The sequence below is a fragment of the Aedes aegypti genome, chromosome 3 (assembly GCF_002204515.2).
Source record: "Aedes aegypti strain LVP_AGWG chromosome 3, AaegL5.0 Primary Assembly, whole genome shotgun sequence".
Lineage (NCBI taxonomy): Eukaryota > Metazoa > Arthropoda > Insecta > Diptera > Culicidae > Aedes > Aedes aegypti.
Genome location: NC_035109.1, coordinates 193,398,215 through 193,421,384, shown reverse-complemented (window position 1 = coordinate 193,421,384; position 23,170 = coordinate 193,398,215). Strand labels below are relative to the sequence as shown.

General features: G+C 34.8%; 1 protein-coding gene across 1 annotated transcript in view; it reads left to right on the top strand.

Annotated features, from left to right (window-relative positions):
- LOC5571395 (alpha-tocopherol transfer protein) overlaps positions 1–23,170 on the top strand; it is a 74,679-nt gene that overhangs the window by 22,116 nt on the left and 29,393 nt on the right. Inside the window, exons 2-3 of the mRNA XM_001653597.2 lie at positions 10,078–10,240; positions 15,963–16,122. Coding sequence (XP_001653647.2) covers positions 10,150–10,240; positions 15,963–16,122 — 251 coding nt within the window. The 5' untranslated portion in view covers positions 10,078–10,149. The remainder of the gene's footprint in view (positions 1–10,077; positions 10,241–15,962; positions 16,123–23,170) is intronic.

Here is a 23,170-nt window from a genome sequence, read left to right as displayed (position 1 = left end):
TTTTAGAAATGTGCACCTTTTTCTGAAAAATAATGCAATTTATCGAACTGAATTTTAGGTCTAGATCATAGTTTTTCGAGGAAACCGTTTCAGGGCACCTAGAATAAGGTAAAATTTAAAATGTGACTCTATCTAAACAACAACAACAGTGGTTTCACTATTAGGAGGAACTTGCCTGACGAGTCTGTTGGAGACAACCTTAGGCTCGGACCAGCCTTGCATTAGTTTTTGTCAGGGCAGAGTTAATTACACGCTACATTTCGAACTAACTTTTTTGGTAGTGCCACAGATATCGAAACGCATTTTGAAAATTTCATTGCCACACTGCGATCACTAACTAGGTAGCGGTGCAGAAAGTTGTTTCTAGTGGTCGCTAGTTTTTGTGGATAAAATCTTTATAGCAGCCTTCATGTGTTGGCATGTCACACAGCGCAAGGCGATGACTTAAAGATAATACAGAGCTGTTGTTTCAAAAATGATGTTTGCTTTTCGGCGAGTCTAGCCGTTGCAGCACTCTACATTCCAAAGTCAGTCAGTGTAAACATATATGACCGGATCTTACTTCCTGCCATTTGGCACTACTTAAAATTTGGCAATTGGTATATCAATGAGCTTGAAAGCTGGAATGTCCATGAAATTTTTGAATTTTAACTCTGCGTGCATCTAAATTTTCTAATTCTAAGGAACTATCCAAATTTTTATTTTGCCTGGGTCTTTATGCTTAACTTCATCTGGCTAATTTATTGCAACCCCTTTCATCGTGACAATCTGTCTACTTGAAGGTTTCAAATTCATATCTTTTAGTGTATATGTAAATAATATAAGTTGAGTTTTGTACGTAGTTAATAAAAAAGGAGTTTGAAAAAGGTTTTTTTGTGTATGCTGGTATTTTTTTTTTCTTCTCAAGACTTTTAATGTTTCTAGAAAAAAATTGTGGCCACGCCACTGCATCATATGAATAAAACAACGAAAGAAGATAATATTTATGTTTTTTTTTAATTTTTAATTAGTGATTCGATTATCCAGAGTGAAAAAAAATCTATACTCCAGATAATCGAGTCCGACCTGTATTTTTGAAACCACGTTTGAAATTATCTTCACTTTTGAACATTCGACCTTTGTTAAAATGTGCTCTTCAAGCTACACAAATCTATAACCTTTTTATCGCAAAACAACTCAATTTGTAGTTTTTTTACATAAGGGTTTATTTGTAGGTATTGCATTGTACGCGTTTTGAACTAGTAGGGCCGCTTAATGCTTTCCTTAAACAAGAATAAAAATCCCAATTCTAGATGGGAGTGGTGGCTATCCTTGTTCCATTTCAATACTGTGTACAAGATTTTCAATATTTTGAAGCTTTTATCGTGTTTATTAAATGATTTCCGTTTGGTGTTACTTCATAACGACATAACGACATATACTTAACCTTGCCCTTACACTTGATTTCCCACGTGTCGCAGTACACAGAGGAGATACGCCAAAACCTCGAATCAATTTAAATGATCCAAGCCCAATGTCAAGGTCGTCACCGGTGGTCAGTCATGCGGTTAAAGCACTTAAAACTCTCATCGATTGCTTCCTTCTCGTTTGTTCACCGGTTTCGTTTTACCGGTTTATCCCCTTAGGTTCAACTTTTGCTGTAGTTTGATGCCATCGGTGCCACTTGCGTTCTTTAGTTTGTTTATTTTTTTGCTGCAAGAGCACCGGCTTATGACGACGACAGTCATCACCATCGTAATTTCGTCGTTTCACTCTTATTCAAGTCTTTGGTTGAACGGTTATGCTCTATTCACAGCTACACGGCTACGTTTCTAATTGGACGTTCTTTTGGAGATTAAATGTAATCAATGAATTTCGATAGAGTAAAGTGGGGCAAAAGTTCGAGTGGGGTAAGAGTTTCTTTTTAAGATTTCCAGCTCAATTCAAAACAAATCTTATAAATGTCATGGTGGTTCGAATACTATTCAAGTAAGAGACTTTCAATCCAAATATCATAAAAATCGATTGAGATTTTTAAAAGTTATGGCTATTTGTTGTTTTTCGACGTGAATATTGTAATTTTTGGTCAAACTTTCGTTGCATGGAACCAATTGAAGATAAAATCTTTTTCAATATTTGATGTAAGGGCGTTTCTATGCCTATCATAAGGTTGCTTTGAGGTGTATTAGTTTTTGCATAGATGCTCGAAAACAATTTTTGGCCCATAGTGGGGCAAAAGTTCGAATCTGCGGGGCAAAAGTTCGACCCATGTATAAAATCACGGAAAAAATTGCAAATTGCCTAAAATCCACATTTTATCTTCGAATTTAGTCAAATTTGTCTGATCGTGTGAAAATTGTCACCAAAATTTTACATTTCCACATAGTTTTGTGAAAAACTGCTATTTTTGAATATATTACAATTACCCCGGTTTTGAGCAATTTTTTGATTAAAATTTAGTGTGTATTTTTCGTCAAACTTAAGTTTACGGCTGGTGTTAAGTATGCCTATCATAAAAGGATCGATATTTTGTGTTTTAGCCAGCGAACTTTTGCCTCACACTAGATTCGAACTCTTGCCCCACCGGTGGGGCAAAAGTTCGAATAAGACAATTAATTTTGAAACTGTTATAACTAAAAATGGGTAAATATTTTGACACAAGTTTGTTCAGCAAAATTATAACCAATATGTTGACGGTTCACTGTATGGTATTTGTTTTGTTTAACTGCTTTTGTTTTTCTGGAAACTTTGATTATACCACTAAGGTCGAACTTTTGCCCCACCTTAGTCTACACCTATTCAATTATCATATTATGGATAATATAGTTTTTATTTGCTTAGTAGCCTGCTTGTATGCTTAGTGTTCTAAGAGCACAGTAGTTAATTTAGAGTTTTCTTATCCTAACTTGCCATTTTCACATTCGTGTACCCATGGGCGTAACAAGAAACCACTTCTCAATTAATTTTTCTAAGAGTTCCACAAATGATATACACTAAGGTTTTTTTTTACACGGTCCCCCGTGCCGTGCAAAAAAAAACCGTGCTAATTCTGGAATTTGTGTTAAAATAAACCGTGGTAATTCTAGAATCCGTGGAAAAAGTACCGTGTTAATTCTGAAATCCGTGTGAATAGGAAAAAAAGCCGTGTTAATTCCGAAATCCGTGTAAATAAGTAAAAAAACCGTGTTATTTCCGAATTTTGTGCAAAAAAAGTACCGTGTTAATTCCGAAAGGCGTGTAAAAAAAGCCGTGTAAAAATAAAGCGTGCAAAAAAAAACCGTGTAAAAAAAGACTTTAGTGTACTCAATTTCTCAACAGATTACAAAGCGTAACAAAAATGACAGTTTTGCGTGTCTCAAGGATCAAATTATGTGTCTCTAGTAGTTTTGGGGTTGTTGAATCTGATGCCATTCTCAGAAATGTTCCAGCACGTCACAATTTTTAGCTACAGGTCGACAAAATTGTATAAGACTCTGGTTTTCTTGATGTTCACATAAAATTTAAAGTTCAATTTATCAAACTTGTTTGTGATCTAATCCACTAAGCATGCGAACTAGGACCTGAACTTTCAATTTGGATATAAGTATGCAAGTTGGCTAAAACAGTCAATTTTTGTATTTTCAACAGCCAATATCTCAAAAACTAGACGTGCTATGATATTTTGAAAACGGCAATGGATTCAGCAATCCTTAATTAAATAAATAGCGGTATTTTGGAGCTTGAGACAAAAACGTGTTCACCAATATTTCCTCTTCAATACCTTCAGGAATAACATCCAGAATTCCTGTAGGGATTCTATAAGGGATTCTATTGCTGTCAGTGTCAGGGTACTATCAATTAAAAATACCTTCAACACTTTTGTTCTAACTTTGATCAATTTTTGTTTCCTGGGATATCGTTAAGGTAATTTTTAAACATTACTCCTAGTATTTTTACTAGGACTCAGCCACACATGTTCCACCACTCTATCAAGGTTTATTCTTTCGAATTTTTCACGGGAATTTTTTTTTTAATTTTATTAATTTTAAATGTAAAACATTTAAGGATTCAATTGTAAAAGTCTTTAAACACCAATAAATACTTCAAGTTTCAAGAATTAAACTTAGATCACCAAAACTTATACAGAGATTCATATAAGAGCTACACTATGACTTTGTTTAGAAACTTTGAACAGTTATTTTCAGAATATCTTCTTAACATTTCCTTGAGCAAAATTTGAAAGATTTCTCCAGAATTTCATTCATAGACTTCTAGGTATTTTCCCCAAGAGTTTCTTAAAAACTCAGCCAGAATTTTATTCAGGAATTTCTTCAAAAAATACGTCAGATTTTTTTCATGAAGTCCTCCAAGGATTTATCTAGGAATGTTCCTACGAAAATCGCCAGCAGAAATTTGTGGAATCCTGGGAGTAATAGGTATCTTGTGAAAATTTCCTTTTTTTCCGATGGGGGTTGATCGCCGTGCAACGAATGATGTGGATGCTTATTGGCTTTTCTCGGTGAGTTTTATTTTGCCTGTCGGAAGGGTAAAGCCAGAGCCAGCGGACGATCGAAGAGTGGTAGGACGAAACGCGTAATGATAACTAAGCTGCTATCGTCCTTTTTGACCGAGAAAAGCCAATAAGTTTTCATGTTTAAAATTTTCTTTGGATTCTTATTAGCAGTATTGTTAGTGTTCTTAGAGATATTCATAAATAAATTATAATTATAACAATAAAACCCGAAGGAAGCATTGAATAAAGTACTGAAAAATCAATTTCCTAGAATTTCTGAAGAATTCATCCAGATATTTCAGGAATCCTTTAATGATGTCCTAAACGGATATATCTAGACATCAGGAATTTACGGAATCCAGGAGGTAAAGTTTCCTATGTATTCTGCTGATTAATTTCTGGTGGTTTTCTTAGAGATATTCTTAGATAAATTATATATTTTGTTTACAATAGATTTTGTACAGAAGAGGCATTCGTCTCTATTAAATTTCAACCAAAAAAACAGTAAGTAAAGAAATGTAGTTTCCCAAGAATTGAAAAAGCCATTTAGAAGCTTTCTTAGGATGTTTTTTTTCATGTTTGCTTTAGAAATTCTTTCAGAATGCAGCACTTTCCAGGGTTTATCAAAAAAATCTAAGAATATTCCTTGGAGGAATTTATAGAATCCAGGATATAATGTCTTGAAAAATGTTCTGCATATCGGGGATTGAACTTTTGAGAAAAATTGAGAGTAGAGTAAATTGGGGCAAAAGTTCAAATGAGGAAGTAGTTTTCTTTTTATAAATGTTATGGTGCGCGTTCAATGTTCAAGTAAAAAACTTCAATTCCCAATATCATAAAAATCGATTGAGATTTGGAGTTATGACTATTTATAATCGTACTTACATTGCATGAAATTCAAAAAAGATAAAATATTATTCGATTATCTGTTAGGGCGTTTCTAGGCCTATCATAAGGATGCTTTGAGGTGCATTATTTGCACCTGCAACTGCTTGGAAACAATTTTTTTCCCACAATTGAGCAAAAGTTCGAAACAGCGGCGTAAAATTTTGACCCATGTAATGGGTGCTCAATAAAGAATGAGAACTTTTTCAATCATATTAGCATTAGCATTAAGCATTTCGCACAAATTCGTAGGTGGTACAGTCCTAGACCATTGTATGAGGGTTGCTTCCTTCCCGTCCGTTACCAAAGTCAGAAATTTGGGACTAACCTCTGACTCTTAGATTGACGCATCCTCCAATAATCGAGAGCTGTCCTGGCCACGTCCTTGTGAAAGCTGGGGAATGGGAAAGAATGATTGATTGAACACCTACTTAAGAAAGATGCAGAGAACTCTACAACCTCTCATAGGTGTTACGGGATGTTGTGGAATGTTGATGGAAAGGGTAGTGCCATAAAATACGTTCGGTAGACGTTCTGGCCGACAAATGGTTAATATTTACGTATTGTGATCATGCACTGCTGATCAGAACAAACTCAACAAATTCTTTTTTCGAAACTCCTCTGCAATCCGTCGCTCCTCTATTAATGAACAATAGCGTGAGCCGTTACTTGGCACTGCCCATCATAATGCACGCACCGCTGACATAAAAACTGCAGTTCATAACCTATCCCGAACCGAGCTCCCGCGAACCACATTTAATTTTTTAATCAATGCGCTTAACACACACATAGAACATAAAACACGAGTCGCGCGAAACGAATTCAATGGCCATCACAGAGCACTTTCGAGCAAAACGCAAGCAAATCTTCTTCCGAAAAAAAACACACTTTTATCACTTTGAAAATCATGTTTCCACAGAACATTTGCACGTGGCTTAGCACCATCCGCCAAATCTAATTTTCACAAGCCGAATCGAAAAAAACTCGGAGCGAGGTAAACGTGACACAAAATTCCACTTTTGCTCTGCAGAAATCACCACAAATTCACACTGCATCAAAATGTATCCGAATTCCGTACGAAAAAGGAATATGGTCGCGCCAATCATTATCACTGATAAAATACCGTTTTGATTCATATTACGGACACTTAAGGCTTTATTGGCATATCAGTCAGCATAGAGCAGACATAATAAATCATTCTGTATGATTTCTCAGCGTTATCGAGAAGAAGAACTTTCGAATGGTGGACGTAGAATACGCTTCCGTAACTTGAATAATTTTAAATAAATCGAAATGTGTGGCCTTTTCATGATTCTTCCCAAGGAACAATTGTTAGCTTTAAAGATACTTACGTGTTTAATACAAGCTGCATAGCAGCAACCATTGCTAAACAATTTTTTAGTTGAATCATTAATTGTATAAAATAATTTCCGCTTATAAAAAAGCTGTTATTTCACTTGAAGTTTTTGTTTTGAGTAAGAGCTGATAAAAACTCCAAAAATGCAAATATAGTAGCTTTTGTTCTACAACACATAAGAAGTTTAACAATTGACTGATTAAAAGCTTCTATAATAATTATTCTGGACGCTTCCTCATTTTAGCCTCATAATCCGGACAGTTTGATTCAAATTCGGGACAGCTCATAGAAATCATTATTAGAAAAATCGAATTATCAGTTGAAGTCGTCAAGTCACTAAAGAAACGTGTAAGGCAGTTGGACATTATAAGTTTGCATAGATTTCTATAGAAAATGCTTATTAAAGTTAGAACTTTTGAACGGCAAAAATTGAAACATTTCGTGTGAAATGTTTCCCATACAAAGTGGAGTGTCCGGAATTTGAAGCTGTCCGTAATATGATTCAAAACGGTATTGTCCCAACAACTGGAGCAAAAGTGTCTGAAGCTTTTCAGAGAAGATGGGCGACCACTCGGACTCGGAAAGATGGGGATTGCGACTTTTACGGACTGCACTCAACTCGCTTTCCTCGACTCCGAGAACTTTTTCAATCATATAGTAAAAAAAAAACGAAACAAAAATTTCAATGAATTCGGTATTTTTTTATTAAAAACATAATGTTTAATCTTCAAAACATAACGTAAATTAATATTCAAGAAGGGGCCCGGTTCAGCGGTACGACGCAACTAAGTCGCTATGCTCTCACAAGAGCGCTGGACTCACTAACTTCTATCTTCCGGATACAACTCCAGATCCTCGTGGTCAACTGCTCCGTATCCCTAGCCAGCCAATTATTGTTGTACACTATGGCACTGAGGGAGCAGAAAAATCCTTAATGGGACGTCACTGGTACAAGTTGGTCGCGTTCCTTTCTTTCGACATGTACGGTAAAACCATAAAACCGTATATCACGTTTGCGTAGTGCTTGCTGTTTCGACGCCATCTTCGATTGAACTGACAGCACTCGAGCGAAAAGAAACATGCCACCCGTGTTTAGGGCGTTCAAAGAGCAATTCTCTTGAAGAAAAAAAAATACGCTCTTTACTTTAATTACAGAAAGGTACTTGTTTTTAATTATGAATCGTGGTTTACGGCTAACCAGCCAAGTGGAAGTTTTACAACTACCGAAAAGCTAAACATTACATATATTTTGCAATTGGATTAAATGGACAAATTGATGTGAAGTTTTGCGAAAAAGTTACACGTCTTCTCAGTGAGTATCGAACTCACGACTCCCTGATCTCTAGTTAGAGTGCGTTACCCCTACGCCATGAGAAGACTCATGGACACAGAAGTTAACCTGAATTCGATAATAACGTGGTCCTTTTTCGCAAAGTGCACCTCTTTCGGAAGAATTAGATGCCTATCCAAACACAACGCTCTCTATATATCCAATGCCTAGCCCGAGAGCTTTTTTGCAAAACTTCTCATCAATTTGTCCATTTAATCCAATTGCAAAATATATGTGTAATGTTTAGTTTTTCGATAGTTACAGAAAGGTAATGAAATCAATATCACTTTATACTGAACACCCATTATAAACACACGGAAAATGACAAAAATCCACACATTGTTTTCAAATTTGACTAAATTTGCCTGATCGTGCGAATAAAGTCACAAAATTTTCCCATTTTCAATTAGTTTAGCGAAAAACTGCTATGCAGTGTTGGGCAATTTTTCCGTTAACATTGGTATGAAGTGTCTGTCATAAAAGTCACGATATTTTGTATTTTGCCCCACACTAAATTCGAACTTTTTCTCCACCAGTAGTGGGGCAAAAGTTCGTTTATGACAATAAATTTCGAAACTGTTGTAGCTCAAAATGGGAAAATATTTACACAATTTTGTTCAGCAAAATTAAAGCCAATATGTTGAAGGTTAACTGTGTGGTATTTATTTCTTTTCAACTGAAATTGTTTCTCTGGAAATATTGATTATACCGTTTTGTCTCAAACTCCGAACGCCATACAAAATGGCGATTTGGTTGAAATGTTTCTCTGAAATATGTCACCAAATAACAAGGAAAAGACAGTCAATTGCAAGCTGAACTCTTAAAAGATTAGGTAACATTTTTTGGGAAATCCGGGTTTATATTCTGAAATCAGTTTTCTAATAAATAGTAGACATAGAACGAATGTCCATCAGGAGGAAATTGCTTCGAAAGTATGAACAAGTCCCACAATATCACTCAACTAATTTTGAAGAGATTTTCAAAATTTCTGAAGCTACCTTTCAATATTTCTTCAAGAATTTCATCATACTAAAATTTCATAAAGAATGTCGAAAAGTTTTTTGAAAAATTTTAGAAAACTTGGCCATGCCGAAATTATTTGAAAGTCAAGCCTTCTTTTTCGACAAAAATTCCCGCGATCTGAGAAATTCCATTAGTAATTTTGTATATTTTTTTTTCGGACATTACCTTGAGCACGGTATTCCCCAAAAACATGAGAAATTATAATGCAGTGAATATGCTGCTTTATGCTGAAATAGCATTCATTTGGATTATTAAAAAAAAAAAACGAATATTGGGAATCCAATTTCCTGAATATTGTCTTTTTTTTGTACCACGATATTTTTGCAACGGAAATGTCGAAAAATTGCGCTTATCGCAAACAACAAGAAGCTATTTCTAACAAATAGGTAACCATTCAATCGACGGCCGGACGGTGATTCACCGAAGTCAGAACCGCCACGCTGATGTTGTATAAGACAAGTGAGGTTTCATCACTATAGATGTTCAACATAAAATAACGTTACTATAGAAGAGATTTTTGTCAATAACAAGAGTCATGTACATTGAATCAGAAGATTTCGCTTCATGTTAAATAGTTTTTGTTAAAATTTTCATTTTTATTCTCATCAAAATTTTCTGGGGGGGGGCTGGATGATTCTGGAGGGGGCCAGGCCAACGGCCAGGACAACGGAAGAACGAAAACGAGCAATAAAATAAACCAATTATCAGATTAGAAAGCTGTAAGCGATGAAATGCTCATTTTATAAAAGTGAAACGTTTTTATAGTCTCCAGCGAACAGTTCCGATGAACAATCGCCATTAATTAAACCGTTGTCATTGACAGATTATTTTATTGTTAACTACCGATACTTTACCTGCTCTAGCCGAATCTGTTTTTGTCGGTAATTTGGTGCTGCTAGATGAGAGTACAGTTTTGATTCCACACCTCTACGACCAAGTCGCTACCAACAACGCATTATCGTGCAAAAAACGTTGATGTTACTGATGCCCAAAATTCATTTTACTCAACAGTGTTTTGAATAGCTAAACAGCCGGTGGAGTTGATTCAGCCCAAGCAGATCTATTCCGACCGGTAGCGCCAAGATGGGCATAGAGAAGGCAACTAGTTGGGAAGAAGGTGCTGCAGCTCTGAAGGAATGGCTCACAACGCAACCCCATCTACCGCAGAATATTCGTAAGTAGACCGTGATCAATCATGTTCTTTTACGCAGCACATTGAAAAAAAACCGGGTCGTTCAACTGGGATTGAGAAGTATTGTTATGAAGTACGCCAGTCACGTGCTAAAGTTTTCACGGTTTTACGAGCAATGCGTGCGCTTAAGGAACGCAACCTTAGGGAGCATCCATAAAATAATAATTTTCAATACCTTTACATATTAATAATAAATTTCAATACCTTTACATATTCACTTACATTGTTATTTTGTTACTTGCTTGTTTGATTATTAACTTTCTTACTTACTCACCTACTTGTTGTTACTATTTCAAAGAAATCATCCAGTCATTTCTCCAAAGATGCGTCCAGGGATTTTTCATAGTTTCATGCAAAATTGTCGTTCAGGATTTTTTTAAGACTTTAACCCGTAAATTATTTAAGGATACTTTCAGGAATTACTCCAGAAGATCAAGATTCCTCCAGGAAATTCTGTGAGAAATTTCACAAATTGCGTAACGCATAAAGAGATGAGGGTGGTTAAGCTTACGGTTCTTATTGTTCCAATTTAGATGGATTTTTAACCGTTACGTAACAAACTTGCGCGATTGGAAATTATCAAACGTGCAATTTTCTCATTAAAAAAAAAGAAGATGTTTGTCATCAAAAATTATGAGATGCTTTGGAAGGATAAAATATCCCCGAATTGCAACTTTATATTTTCTACAAATTTTAAATAAAATGAGAGGTGAGCGTAACGTAATTAATTGAGAGGGAGGGGAGTTTAGGTAAAACGTTACTTATCCTTGCATAGAGGGGGAGGAGGCCAAAAGTCTTGATTTTTAGAGTTACATTATTTGTGTACCAAGCCTATTGAAAAAATCCAGGCTTCTTCCAGGGATGTTTCCAAAAAAATGTCAAGGTATTTTTTCAAAGATTGGAGAAAAATAATCCTGGATCTATTTGTAAAGAAAATCTTTAACCTCTGCTAAAACTTGTGTATGTTCTACAGCTACCCTAAAGCAACCCCTACAATGATCTCTTTTCATATAAATGCTTAAATAATTGCAAGATAAAGAATTGAATAACTGGCTAATATCCTGATTTTTTCGAAGTAATTACTTGAAAAACATCCCTGAAAAAAAAATGTAGGAATGATCAGAGCGATTATTCGAATAATTTCTGTAGTACTAGTTGGTAAAGAACCTAGAATGAATTATGGAAAATATGTAGACAACTTATTCAGATGTCTTTTTTAATGTCCAGAAAAATGTTTGATAGAACTGCAGGAGTAATCTTTTGATGCAATGCAGAAGAAATTTCTAGAAATATTTCTCGAGAAATCCTGAGAAATTTCCTGGAATTTTTTTCAGGGTGGTTTCTGTGGAAATTAACTGTGTTAGAAGCGTTGGAAAACTCACGAATTGGCTGGACAAAAATTGTGATTTCTTACGCGCCAAACAAATTATTTTGAATTTTCATGGAAAAAAACTCACTATGAGAAGAGTTTGATTGATTGGTCCAAATTGTCTTACATAATTAATGAACGGCTTTAACGGAGTAGCATTAACAAGGTGACCGAGGCTCTAAAAGAGACCTACTACCAGACTTCACTAATGTATTATTTTTTTGTATTTATATATGAGGCTTTAAACTTAATTCATTCGCCTCAAAATTAATTTATTTATGTGCTTACTTACCTATAATAACAATCTACATATTACATATACTATTTAATTTGTTTAAATGGAAAATTGAAAAGAAATTTGCGAAACAGTTACACTTCTTCTCGGTGATAATCGTAGTCACGAGCCAGAATCCGCTAAACAGGCGTGTTACCAATCACACAATGAGAGGACCCATGATCGTTAAATTTACATTTTTTTACAATTTACCTTAAGCAGTGATTCGTGAACACTCGCCATTTCTTGCGAAGTAACAGCGATGATCTATAGATACCTTGGGCGTTTGAGGTATCTCTCATTTGGAATTTAGTTCCGTAGGTATTTGTTATATTTGATTAACTTCTTCGAAAACACCTGCTTTGTTATTACTGGACTGAGATATATGTGAATAAAATGATTGCCCACTAGTGCCACCCTCGGAGTTTTTTTTCGGAAATATTAATAGGTTTTAAGGCGAATAGGTGTCATTAAACATTCGACATCAATCTTGTATCTCATTACTGGAATGAGATAAAAACGAATAAAACATGAGTGCTATCCGGGGAGTAATTTCCGAACTAATAAAAGTTTAGGAGACTAGGTCTCATTAGTTGACCATCTTTGTTGGAGATACCAATGCTATATCTCATCACTGGACTGGGATATCTATATAAATAAAAATGTGAAGTGGTGTTTGTATGTCACGAAATTGCTTGAGAACGGATGAAAGGATTAACATAAGTTTTTTCAAAACTGCACTTGACAAGGGATTCGACGTTATAATGCGAGGAAAAAGTTTGGGAAAGTCTTCGGAATAATCGGAAAAACGGTGAAAGACTAATGTGTTATTTTTTATGAGGGATTACATGACGTTTTAAATCAGCCTACTTGTTGGCGAGACAAAATTTTTCGGGACCACTAGTAAGCGAATAAAATATTTACCCACTAGCGCCTTCTTGGAAGTGTTTTCCGAACTACTAAGGTTTTAGGTGACTAAGTATTATTTAGTTGATCAACTTTTTCAAAGACACTAATGCGGTATCTCATCACTGGACTGGAATACAAGTAAATAAATTGTTTACCCACTACGCCATCTTGGGAGTGTTTCCCTAAATAAGTAAAAATACTTTAGGCGAAAAGGTCTTATTGTGTTGATCACATTTGTCGAAGATACGAATATTGTATCTCATCAATGGACTACGATATAAGCGAAGAAAATATGTGCCCACTAGCGCCATCTAGGGTAAGTGATTCATTAGTTGTGGGTGCTCCTATAGTTGCGGTAGTGCTATTTATACAGGTTTCATTGAATTTGCCACAGAACTGACGCTGCCAATCGACGTATTGACTTCCCGAGTAACACACATGTTATAATTAATGCATATTAACTCTTATATGACAAAATCTAGTAATATAAGAGTTAATATGCATCAATTATGACATGTGTGTTCCTTGGGTTGTTGATACAGGAAATAGTTGAAAACATCGTTCAAATTGCTTCAAATTTGATAAAAATACCACCAAAACTGCTAAAATCTTTCTCACTTGTACCAATAGTTGCGGTAAAGTGTTCCTATAATGGAGGATCCCATTAGAAAACAACAAATACCGCAACTACTGCGATGAAATTATTTTTCTCATTAAGTAAAAGAGCACTACTTTCCGTTACAACAATAATAGGTACCGTAATCCGGGGTATCATTGATCAGCGGGGTAACATTGATCGGAATGACTTATCTCGTAATAAGTTCGTATCATCATTTATTGATGAAACATTTCCAAAGCATGAATGTTGCTTCTCTTTCTTACAATTAATGAGCTATTAAAAATTAAGATTTTTGCAGGAATTGCGTTAACATTATGCGTGAATTTGTCAAGTTTGCGAAAAAATGATTAAATTTTCAATGGTTAAGGATGACACTACCGAAGATTCATGTCTCACATAAGTTCTGCAAGCGATATGAGCAAGGAAAATGCGGTTCTCACTAAAAATGGCATCGCTAAAAACGATTCCGCTGTAAAACTTTTATAAGTATGTTCAATTAGGCAACATAACCGAATTACTGTTAAGAATGTAGAATTCCATTAGGAAATTGTCTACCTTTAGGCGTATTCCGCTGTTCGAGGTGTTTTTAATTTTAAAATAACTTAAAAAGTAAATGAGATGTAAGCGTTTGGACATCATATTCGGCTTCAGGGGTCATGATTTAAGTAAGTAACGACATTTTCAATATTACCGAACGTTGCTTACATGGATGACCAATGTTACCCCATATCAGCTAAATGAAAAAATCACAACAATTTTTGTAAACATGCTTAAATCTTTCAAAAAACAAAATACAGTATATAGTCACGAGCTATGGGTGGCAGTACTTGTTTTAAAAATACAAAACTCACAACATTTGCATTTTTGAATTAAATATTTAAGAAATATGCTAAAAACTGATCAATGTTACCCCGGATTACGGTACATTTATTGCACTTTTTGAATTTTAAGCGATTAAATGAAGTTGAATCGTGCTTAGTACCTCCACCTTTGGAACATTTACCCTAAGGAAAGTTTTCCAAAATAATAAGGTTTTAGATGAATAGGACTGATTTAGTTAATCAACTTTGTCGAAGACGCCAATTTTGTATCACACTCAACTGTAAGGCCGTCTTCAGTGTCGTGTACTAGACTCGACTTCTCGAGTCTAGTACACGACACTGAAGACGGCCTTACAGTTGAGGTCGAAATACGCATATCTGTCAAAGGATACAAACTCTAGTGGAATTAAATGGTATAGTACTAAATTCGGTTTTTTTATCTACTTATGGGTATTCTACTAAACAGCTCGAAGATTTATTAGCAATTAAAATGCCCTAAGTAAAACACAAAAATATTGTCTAAATCGAAAGGACACTATACTTTCTGAAATTCTTACTTCTTTACATACTTATTTCCTATTTTACTTACTTACCTAATAACTTCTTTATTTACATACTATTCATCAACCTGCTTACTATGCAAGCTTTGTTTTATATATCCCGATTGATTTTCCATCTCCACATAGTTTCTTGCTTCGTGCTCTCCATAGGTTGATATATGCAAAACTCGATGCCTTCCAAAGTCGATGTTGAGTGTAGTATAATTTCCCCTCCATAACTTGATATCTTTTTAAAACCCTTTCTTGTTCGAAGAAACTTGAACTGCTTCTTGTTAATGGATGAATTAGGACTTGCAAATTTTGATAAAGGTTGAAAAACATGAAATTCAAAACAACAAATTTTCGAAAAATTAAACATTTGTCATCAAGTTGGCAAACAATATTTTAAAAAATAATATAGCACACATTAGTGGTAATAAAAAATATTGAAAATAGTTAAATTTGTTCCTTTCCTTTTATGATTATTTGTGTCGAGATGTTCTATGACTCGATAATTCTGGATATCGCTGATCTTTTAAATATCGAATTTTAGAGAGTTGACTGTCCTTACTTATTTGCCTATTGACTTATTTTCTTGCTTATTTACTTACTTACTAACTTACTAATTTACTTGGTTACTTACTTACTTATTTACACTTACTGTCTTACTAACTAACTTATTCACTTACTTGTTTCCTTACTTACTTTCTTACTTGTTTTCTTATTTACTTTCTAATATATTTAATTATATAGCTACTTATATACCTATCTTTTCTACATAAATAGTTATTCTTTTGTAGACAACTTTAATTTTCAAACAATCATTTCATCATTTCATGTTAATATTTCTTAGAATATTATGATGGATATTGTGGATAACTATAAAATGATTGATAAATTATCAAATGCGTTATATCGATACAAAAACCGTTCCAAGGCCTACAGACAAAATAGACAGTAATAGTCTCCCCAGATGCATTGCTGCATCCGGAAGAAGAGCAAGCACTTATTCTGTGAATCACCGCGCAAATCGCATCGCGAAACGTGCCTAGAATTGCGATGGCATGCCGTACAATGTGCCTATACTTCCGACGATTGAATTGGCATTCAATAATTGTAGCTAATTGCAATAAGGGTAATCATACGCCGATCGTTTGTTTCTCCTCTCGACAGATCCGCTACTACTACAACGGTACATTCACTCAACCAAAGGTGATCTGGAATACGCAAAGAAGATTTTCATTCATGGGTTCACCATCCGGCAGAAGAATCCGCACATATTTGCCAACCGTGATCCGCTGGAGCCAAAAGTACAGCAAGTACTTCAAGCAATGTAAGTAAACAGAACACGTATAAGTGTCCACACTCATATATTTGTCCCGTCCGTAAAAAGTATGAGGAAACGAACGTCGTTCTTTTCAAATGTGATTGATGAGCTTGCAAACCTATAATGGGACATATATGATATAATATTAACATATGACATATCGTTATGATATTGGGACAACTTGGTTTCAATTTTTGCAGAACAAAATATGTTAAAGCTTTGATTTTTATAGCATCATATAGCGCTATCCACGTTAGTGATAGAGGGAGGGTGTCTTTGGAAGAAATATCAAAAATGCCTCAATGAACAATTTTGCAGAAGTAAGTTTGTTTTGCTAGAACGCAGTTTTAACTTATCTAGATCAAATCCAAAGGAATCAAAATGCATTTTATTCTAAAACACTTTGTCGAAGACACCAAACCTGCATATCCAGAATACTAAGGATTTTGGCCGTTGAAAACAGCGATCTGCCCTAGTGTGACACGTCTAGATTTTGAGATATTTGTTGACCGTTGAAAAGGCGTTATTTAAATATGTCAGCCAACTTGTATGTAAACCAAAAATTCGTGTGCTCTTCTGAATTTTAATCACATAGAAGAGAAACCTGGCGCAAGCGACTTCAAGATGAATTTTCAAGTTATAAAATATGGCCATCAGTAAAATCTACATAACTTCGTAATTTTTCTACCAATTACGAAACTTTTGGCGTTTTTGTCTTTGAATTTATGAAATGTGGGGAACACTAAATTTATGTAAAACCAAAACTAATCTTAGTTTAAAAGTTAGTTTTTTCCTATTTTTTACTAAAAAATCATCTTTGTTTGACCATAGCTGAATACTCAACTGATATCAACTCTTTTCACATGATTTTAAAACTTATTTAGTTGTTTTCAAACTGTGTATACAACGAAAATTAAAATTTCTTCGGATTGTTTCAGTTTTACACCTAGTTTTACTATTAAACTGTAGTTTTTAAAGCATCTTGTTATAAATACAAGTAGAATAGTGAATAATATACGGTCGATATCTTTGTATGTAAAATAGTGAATAATTTTTTGGTACATGCAAAAAAAAAAATGCTACTAAATTATTTAAAAAAATGTTGCAAAAACCTTTTAAAAGGTCAAATGAGAAAAAAAAACAAGTGAGAAAACAAAGAAAAACAACAAATGAGAAAAACCAGTTTCTGCTTAAGTGATAACGTTTAATCGGCAAACAATTGAAAAAAATGGAATTTTTGAAAAAAAAACATGTTTTTGTACAATTTTTATTAAATAACTAAATCAAAACCATTTTTAGTTAAATATGTTGTATACACAGTTTGAAAAAAAAAACAACTAAGGCTGATACAAATATTAATTTTCTTTTATGTCACCCCCCCCTTCAAAAATTCGAAAATTATGAAGAGGAGAAAAAAAAAGATTCATCATTTTTTTGACATCAGTTAGGTTTTTTTAATTTTTAGAGTAAAAACCAGGTAAATTAATGATCCAGATGACGATTGGAAAAAGTTTAACAACTATCGTTAAAAATAAAAATTTGAAAAAATAACTTATTTTTTCCTTTTTATTTTTTTGTTCCTTATTTATTTTTATCCCCCCCCTCGTACCTTCCAAGTGGTCTCGGACATAAAAGAAAATTAATATTTGTATCAGCCTAAATTAGCTTTAAAAGCATGTTAAAGATTTGAAATCGGTAGAGTGTATGGAGTTATAGTCAAACAAAGATAACTGTTTAATAGAATGAGGACAATTGGAGAAAACTGCTTTTAACTAAGACTAGTTTTGATTTTGAACATACGAATTTTTGGGTTTGAGGAATTTAGAAAATTAGGGTGCGGTAATGTTGCTTAATTTATTACAGAATTCAAACATTATGCAGAATACTTTTCTGAAAAGCTCCGTAGCCCTCGATGCTCAAAAGTTAATTTTTGATGATTTAGAAAAATATTGTATCTTGCCATATAAACGAAATAAAGAATTTTGTAAAGGAACTTAAGCAGGTTGAAAAAAAAACATATTTTTAAAAAGACAGTTTACACTGTCTTCAGCACATAAGGCTGCACAGACTGAACGATCACTAACATTAGGCAACGGACAACACGATACACCCAGTAGCCCAGTGATGGAATTTTCGTTTGACAAAAAGTTTCCACTGACTGGAGCGGGAATCGAACCTACAATTCGTGACACAATACGCCTAGACTACTGGCGCCGCTAACCGCAAGGCCACGAAGCCCACTTGTTTTGATCCTTGAGACATTCAAAAATGTTATCGTTTTACGTTGTGTAATTTTTATCACTACCATTGTAATGAATAATATCCAATTTCAAAAGTTTTTTTTATTTTTTTTTTGTATTTTTTTGCACTGTGGTAAAATAAATCCATCTCATAATAATTTGTTTAATGATTAATTTATAATGAAATGTCCATTAAAGTTATCAATAATGAGCGAGTAGTTTACCTTTAAATAATTAATAAATAAATCGAGTTTTTACGTACAAACTAAAAACTTTACAGGTTTCATTGAAAAAAGCACTTTTACAGAAATTAAAAGTGTGATACACAATAGTGTAAGTAATTATTCACAAAATATACTATACCACGCCAAAGTGTAGACAAACAATGGCGTGGCGTAGTATATCTATATAAATAAAAATGGAGTGATGTTTGTATGTCACGAAATAACTTGGGAACGGATCAACGGATTGATGTAAGTTTTTCATTGTTGCACTCGACAAGGGATGCGACGTGTTCGTGCAAGGGAAAAGTTTGGGAAAATCTCCGGAATAATCAGGAAAACGGGAGAAGACTCAGGTGTCATTTTGTATGGGGGAATACATGACGTTTTGCAACAGCCTACTTGATGGCAAGACAAAGTTTGCCGGGACCACTAGTTTTGTAAATAATTACTTACGCAATTGTATAACCCACTTTTCATTCTAGTAAAAGGAATGTTTTTACGTAAAAAATGAAATGAAATTGAACAAAATCTGTAAATTTCTAATGTAATCAAAATAAAACTACTCACTAACACACATCCATAGTCTCTTCTGCGATATCTTTCTGAGCCTCATTGAATTTGTTCGATTGGAACCTTTGGTTTCAGTATTCGCGCTTCTCTTATATAAACAAAATCTCTGCCTGAAATTTCAGCCAAACTTCAATAATTCAAGTTTAGAGTCTTCTCCACACTTTTTATGCAAGAGTTAAACTTATGTCTGGTAGACTAATTTAGGATTAAAAATTAGCAAATTCTTTCACTTATCGCCCTCTGTAACAATCATGATCCGCGGTACATTATGAGAACCTGTTGAGCATCTTCTGCTACAGCTCTGATAAGATTAACACTTCAGTCGTCGCGCTGTTGTATTTTGTACAACAGTGGTGAAAAAACCTCGCTTATCGTACACAACATCAGCGTGGTGGTTCTGACGGTGACAAACCGCGCGACGACTGAAGGGTTAAAGGACTAATACGGCATGATAAAAACTCTAAATAAGCTTCAAACCTGCTAACAGATGCTCGGAGTTTAAATTAACCCAAACCAGTGAAATAAAACACCTATCTCCTATCAATAAATCAATGAGTCAATGAATCAATGAATGAAAAATATTTGAAACAGAGCTCTAATCTACTTATGAATGAATAAGTTGCAAATATTTACAGATTTTGTTTGCAACGAGGGACCGTAAACTTGCATCGTGGATTTCCCCATTTAGCACATTATCTATTTATGCTCAATCATTTTCCTCGTAATGACCGTAATGGCCCAGATAGCAGTAGCGGTAAACGCGCAGCTATTCAGCAAGACCAAGCTGAGGGTCGTGGGTTTGAATCCCACCGGTCGAGGATCTTTTCGGCTTGGAAATTTTCTCGACTTCCCAGGGCATAAAGTATCATCGTACCTGCCACACGATATACGCATGCAAAAATGGTCATTGGCATAGTAAGCTCTCAGTTAATAACTGTGGAAGTGCTCATAAAGAACACAGCTGAGAAGCAGGCTCTGTCCCAGTGGAGACGTAACGCCAGAAAGAGAGAGAGACCTCCACCCTACCGTAGCTAGGAGCTGATGAAATCCTTTCAAACGCTCGGCTAACTTCTCCATAATACCTTTGTCCGTCAATTTCATTATTCGCCATGTGATGATAGCAAACCTTGTTCAAACACGCTGCTGTCAGGTTCGCAAATACCCTAGGCGTGAGCCAATATGTGATCTCTGGTCTTCATGTCACATCGAAGAACAAACGAATGACTTGTGCGGATGAGAAGACCGTTCCGAGGGTTACGCTAAGTTACTGCCGTGAGTGATCTCTATTCTTCGCAACAGTGTTTCTCAAACTGACACCGATAAGCAGACTATCTAACGTACATCACGATATTTATGATCGCTATAAGAAGGCAGAACGCAAAGCAATTAAATACAAATTCTTAACGATATTAGTTTATTTGTTTTGTCAGAATGTTAAAAATGACTCAATTTTGTTTTACTAAATTCGGATGATAGCGTGCCCCGCACAGACCATTTAAAACTAAGAAATTTATATAATGTTTGGATTTTTTAAAATCATTATTAATGAGATTTTTACCCGTAAGTTTGTTCATCTCGGATGTTTGAAATGATAATAAAAGAATATTCGTAGTGGTAAACGCGTAGCTAGGCTATTCAGCAGGATTATGATAAGGTTCGGATTCCGGCAAAGCTCTTAGTACATAAATGTGGAAGGGCTCTTACAATATATGAAGCTGAGAAGCTGGCTTTATTCCATTTGGGACGTAACATCCGAAAGAAGAAAAGAACGATCCAATTCTCACCAAGTTTGAAAAAAATAGCAATCTCAAACTTTGAACTTGGGAACTACTACCTGTAATAACAATCGTATCTCTCAATAATCATTCGCAGCACTTGACTGCAAGGGCTGAGACCCGTCAACGTGTTTATTGCGTTTTTGAATAGGTCAACGTGACAGTAGGAAGCGACGTTGAATATTTTTCTTCTCCACCTTAAAGAATCAACGGCGACGGTAATGGCGGGTGACCTCATTGAGAGATCGTTTTCATAATGCGGCGGAGGCTTACAGCATCTAGACCCAGCAATCGTAAACTTTTAACGATTTCTATTTTCGTTGTAATGGTCTTCCAAATGTGAGATGGTGGTGTTGCATTTTTAAAAGGTTCGTTTATCTGGCGAATCGTAAACACTCTTCGAGCATGTACTTGCATACTTATGATGTACAGTTCTATCGAAAGCGTCAACAATATTCGCCCGAAATTTTTAATGAAAGATCACAGTTATGCCGCATCTGTGAGGTAACAGAACAGTACAATAAAACTTTTGCCGTAACTTACCCTGAATATGTTCCTAATTAATTCACACATTTTAAAAGTATGAATGGTGCCTCTCTTTCTTACATTCATAAAATAATAAAAATTTAGGTTTTTTTTTCGAAAATTGCGTTTTGTTCATGTGTAAATGTGTCAACTTTTTGAATCAATGATTTTTATCATTATGGATGAAACTACCAGAGATTCATGTCTCAAATATATTCTGCAAATGGTATGAACAAGGAAAATGCAGTTGTTTTTAAAAAGGACATCGTCAGAAACGATTCTGTTGTCAAATCTTTCATAAGTTTATTTAATTAGGCAACATTAACGAACTACTATAAAGAATGCAGAATTACCTTGGGGAATTGCATACACTTAGGCGTATTCCGCGTTTCGAAGTGTTTTAATTTTTGAAATAACTCAAAAAGTAAATGACTTGTAAGAGTTTGGTCTTCATATTTGGCTTCAGGGGTAATGATTCAGTCAGCCAAATAAAAAAAAATCACTGAAAACATTTATTTAAACATAGGTACTTAAATCTTTTGAAAACCAAAATAGTGTATGGTCACGAACAGTGGAAGCCAATACTTGTTTTAAAAATATAAAACTTACGACATTTGCGTTTTCAAATGAAAAAAATCATAAATATCTCCATAACTAATCAATGTTACCCCGGATCACGGTAATGTCAGTTCATTGGTAATTTAAGGTAAATATAAATCGAAATCACAACCTGAATCGTCGAAAGCTATCTTTAAATTTTGATCTATGTTCATCTTTATAAATCGATTTGGGGTATCGACCGGTATAAAAAAACATCACAACGTTTCCCTATTGTTTTACTCAATAAAACAACTTAAAAATCGATTATTGAAACTAAACCCTGAGAAGCATGGGTGAACCAGCGAGAGGCTGGGGGTCGTTGCAAGTCCTAGTTTCCCAGACTTCATCCACAAGGGTAGAAATCAGAATCAAAAAAAAAAATTATGACTCATGATATCATGATTCCAGCGTGTTTTCATCTTATGAAAATACACCATGATTTGGACTCATGATTGTCGTATCTCCCCGAGACAACGTCCGTTGCTCGCAACAATCTCCTATTAACTGACCCGACCTTCAACGGGTAATTACTGCATAGTCGGATTTCCGATTTACTCTCTCTTTGCTGTCATTTTCTTGCACACAGAGGATATCTCAATTTCTCAATTCTCTCAATTCATTATTGAGAGAATGACAGTTAGCTTCTACAATTCGAAAAGTCTACACAATTTCAAAACCGTTGACAATCCTCAAGAGCAGTATGCAGCCCAATGATTGAGTACTGAAAAGGGCCTAATTCGTGAATGCTAGTATTGATCAAAACATATAGTATTTTGCACATAATGATCAATGAATATAATTAAGTATCCATCTCCACAATGATATCATGAGTCAGATTGCCGTAACGCAGCACACGCGTTAGATTTTTGTTGCTGATTGCTCGGAATCATGATTCAAATGCTAAAAATGCTGTTTCGCGCATCCGTTTATGATCGTCAAAATAAAAAACAACACACACTGAGAATCGAACCACGAACCTTCCGATTGAGAGCCGCGTACTCTACGACTCCAGGAACCATGTTTTGTGATCCTGATATTATTGTAATTTTCACGAATGATTAGACTTTCATGACGAAATTGAGAAGCTGCCAATAATGTACTTCTGGTACATTTTCAAACA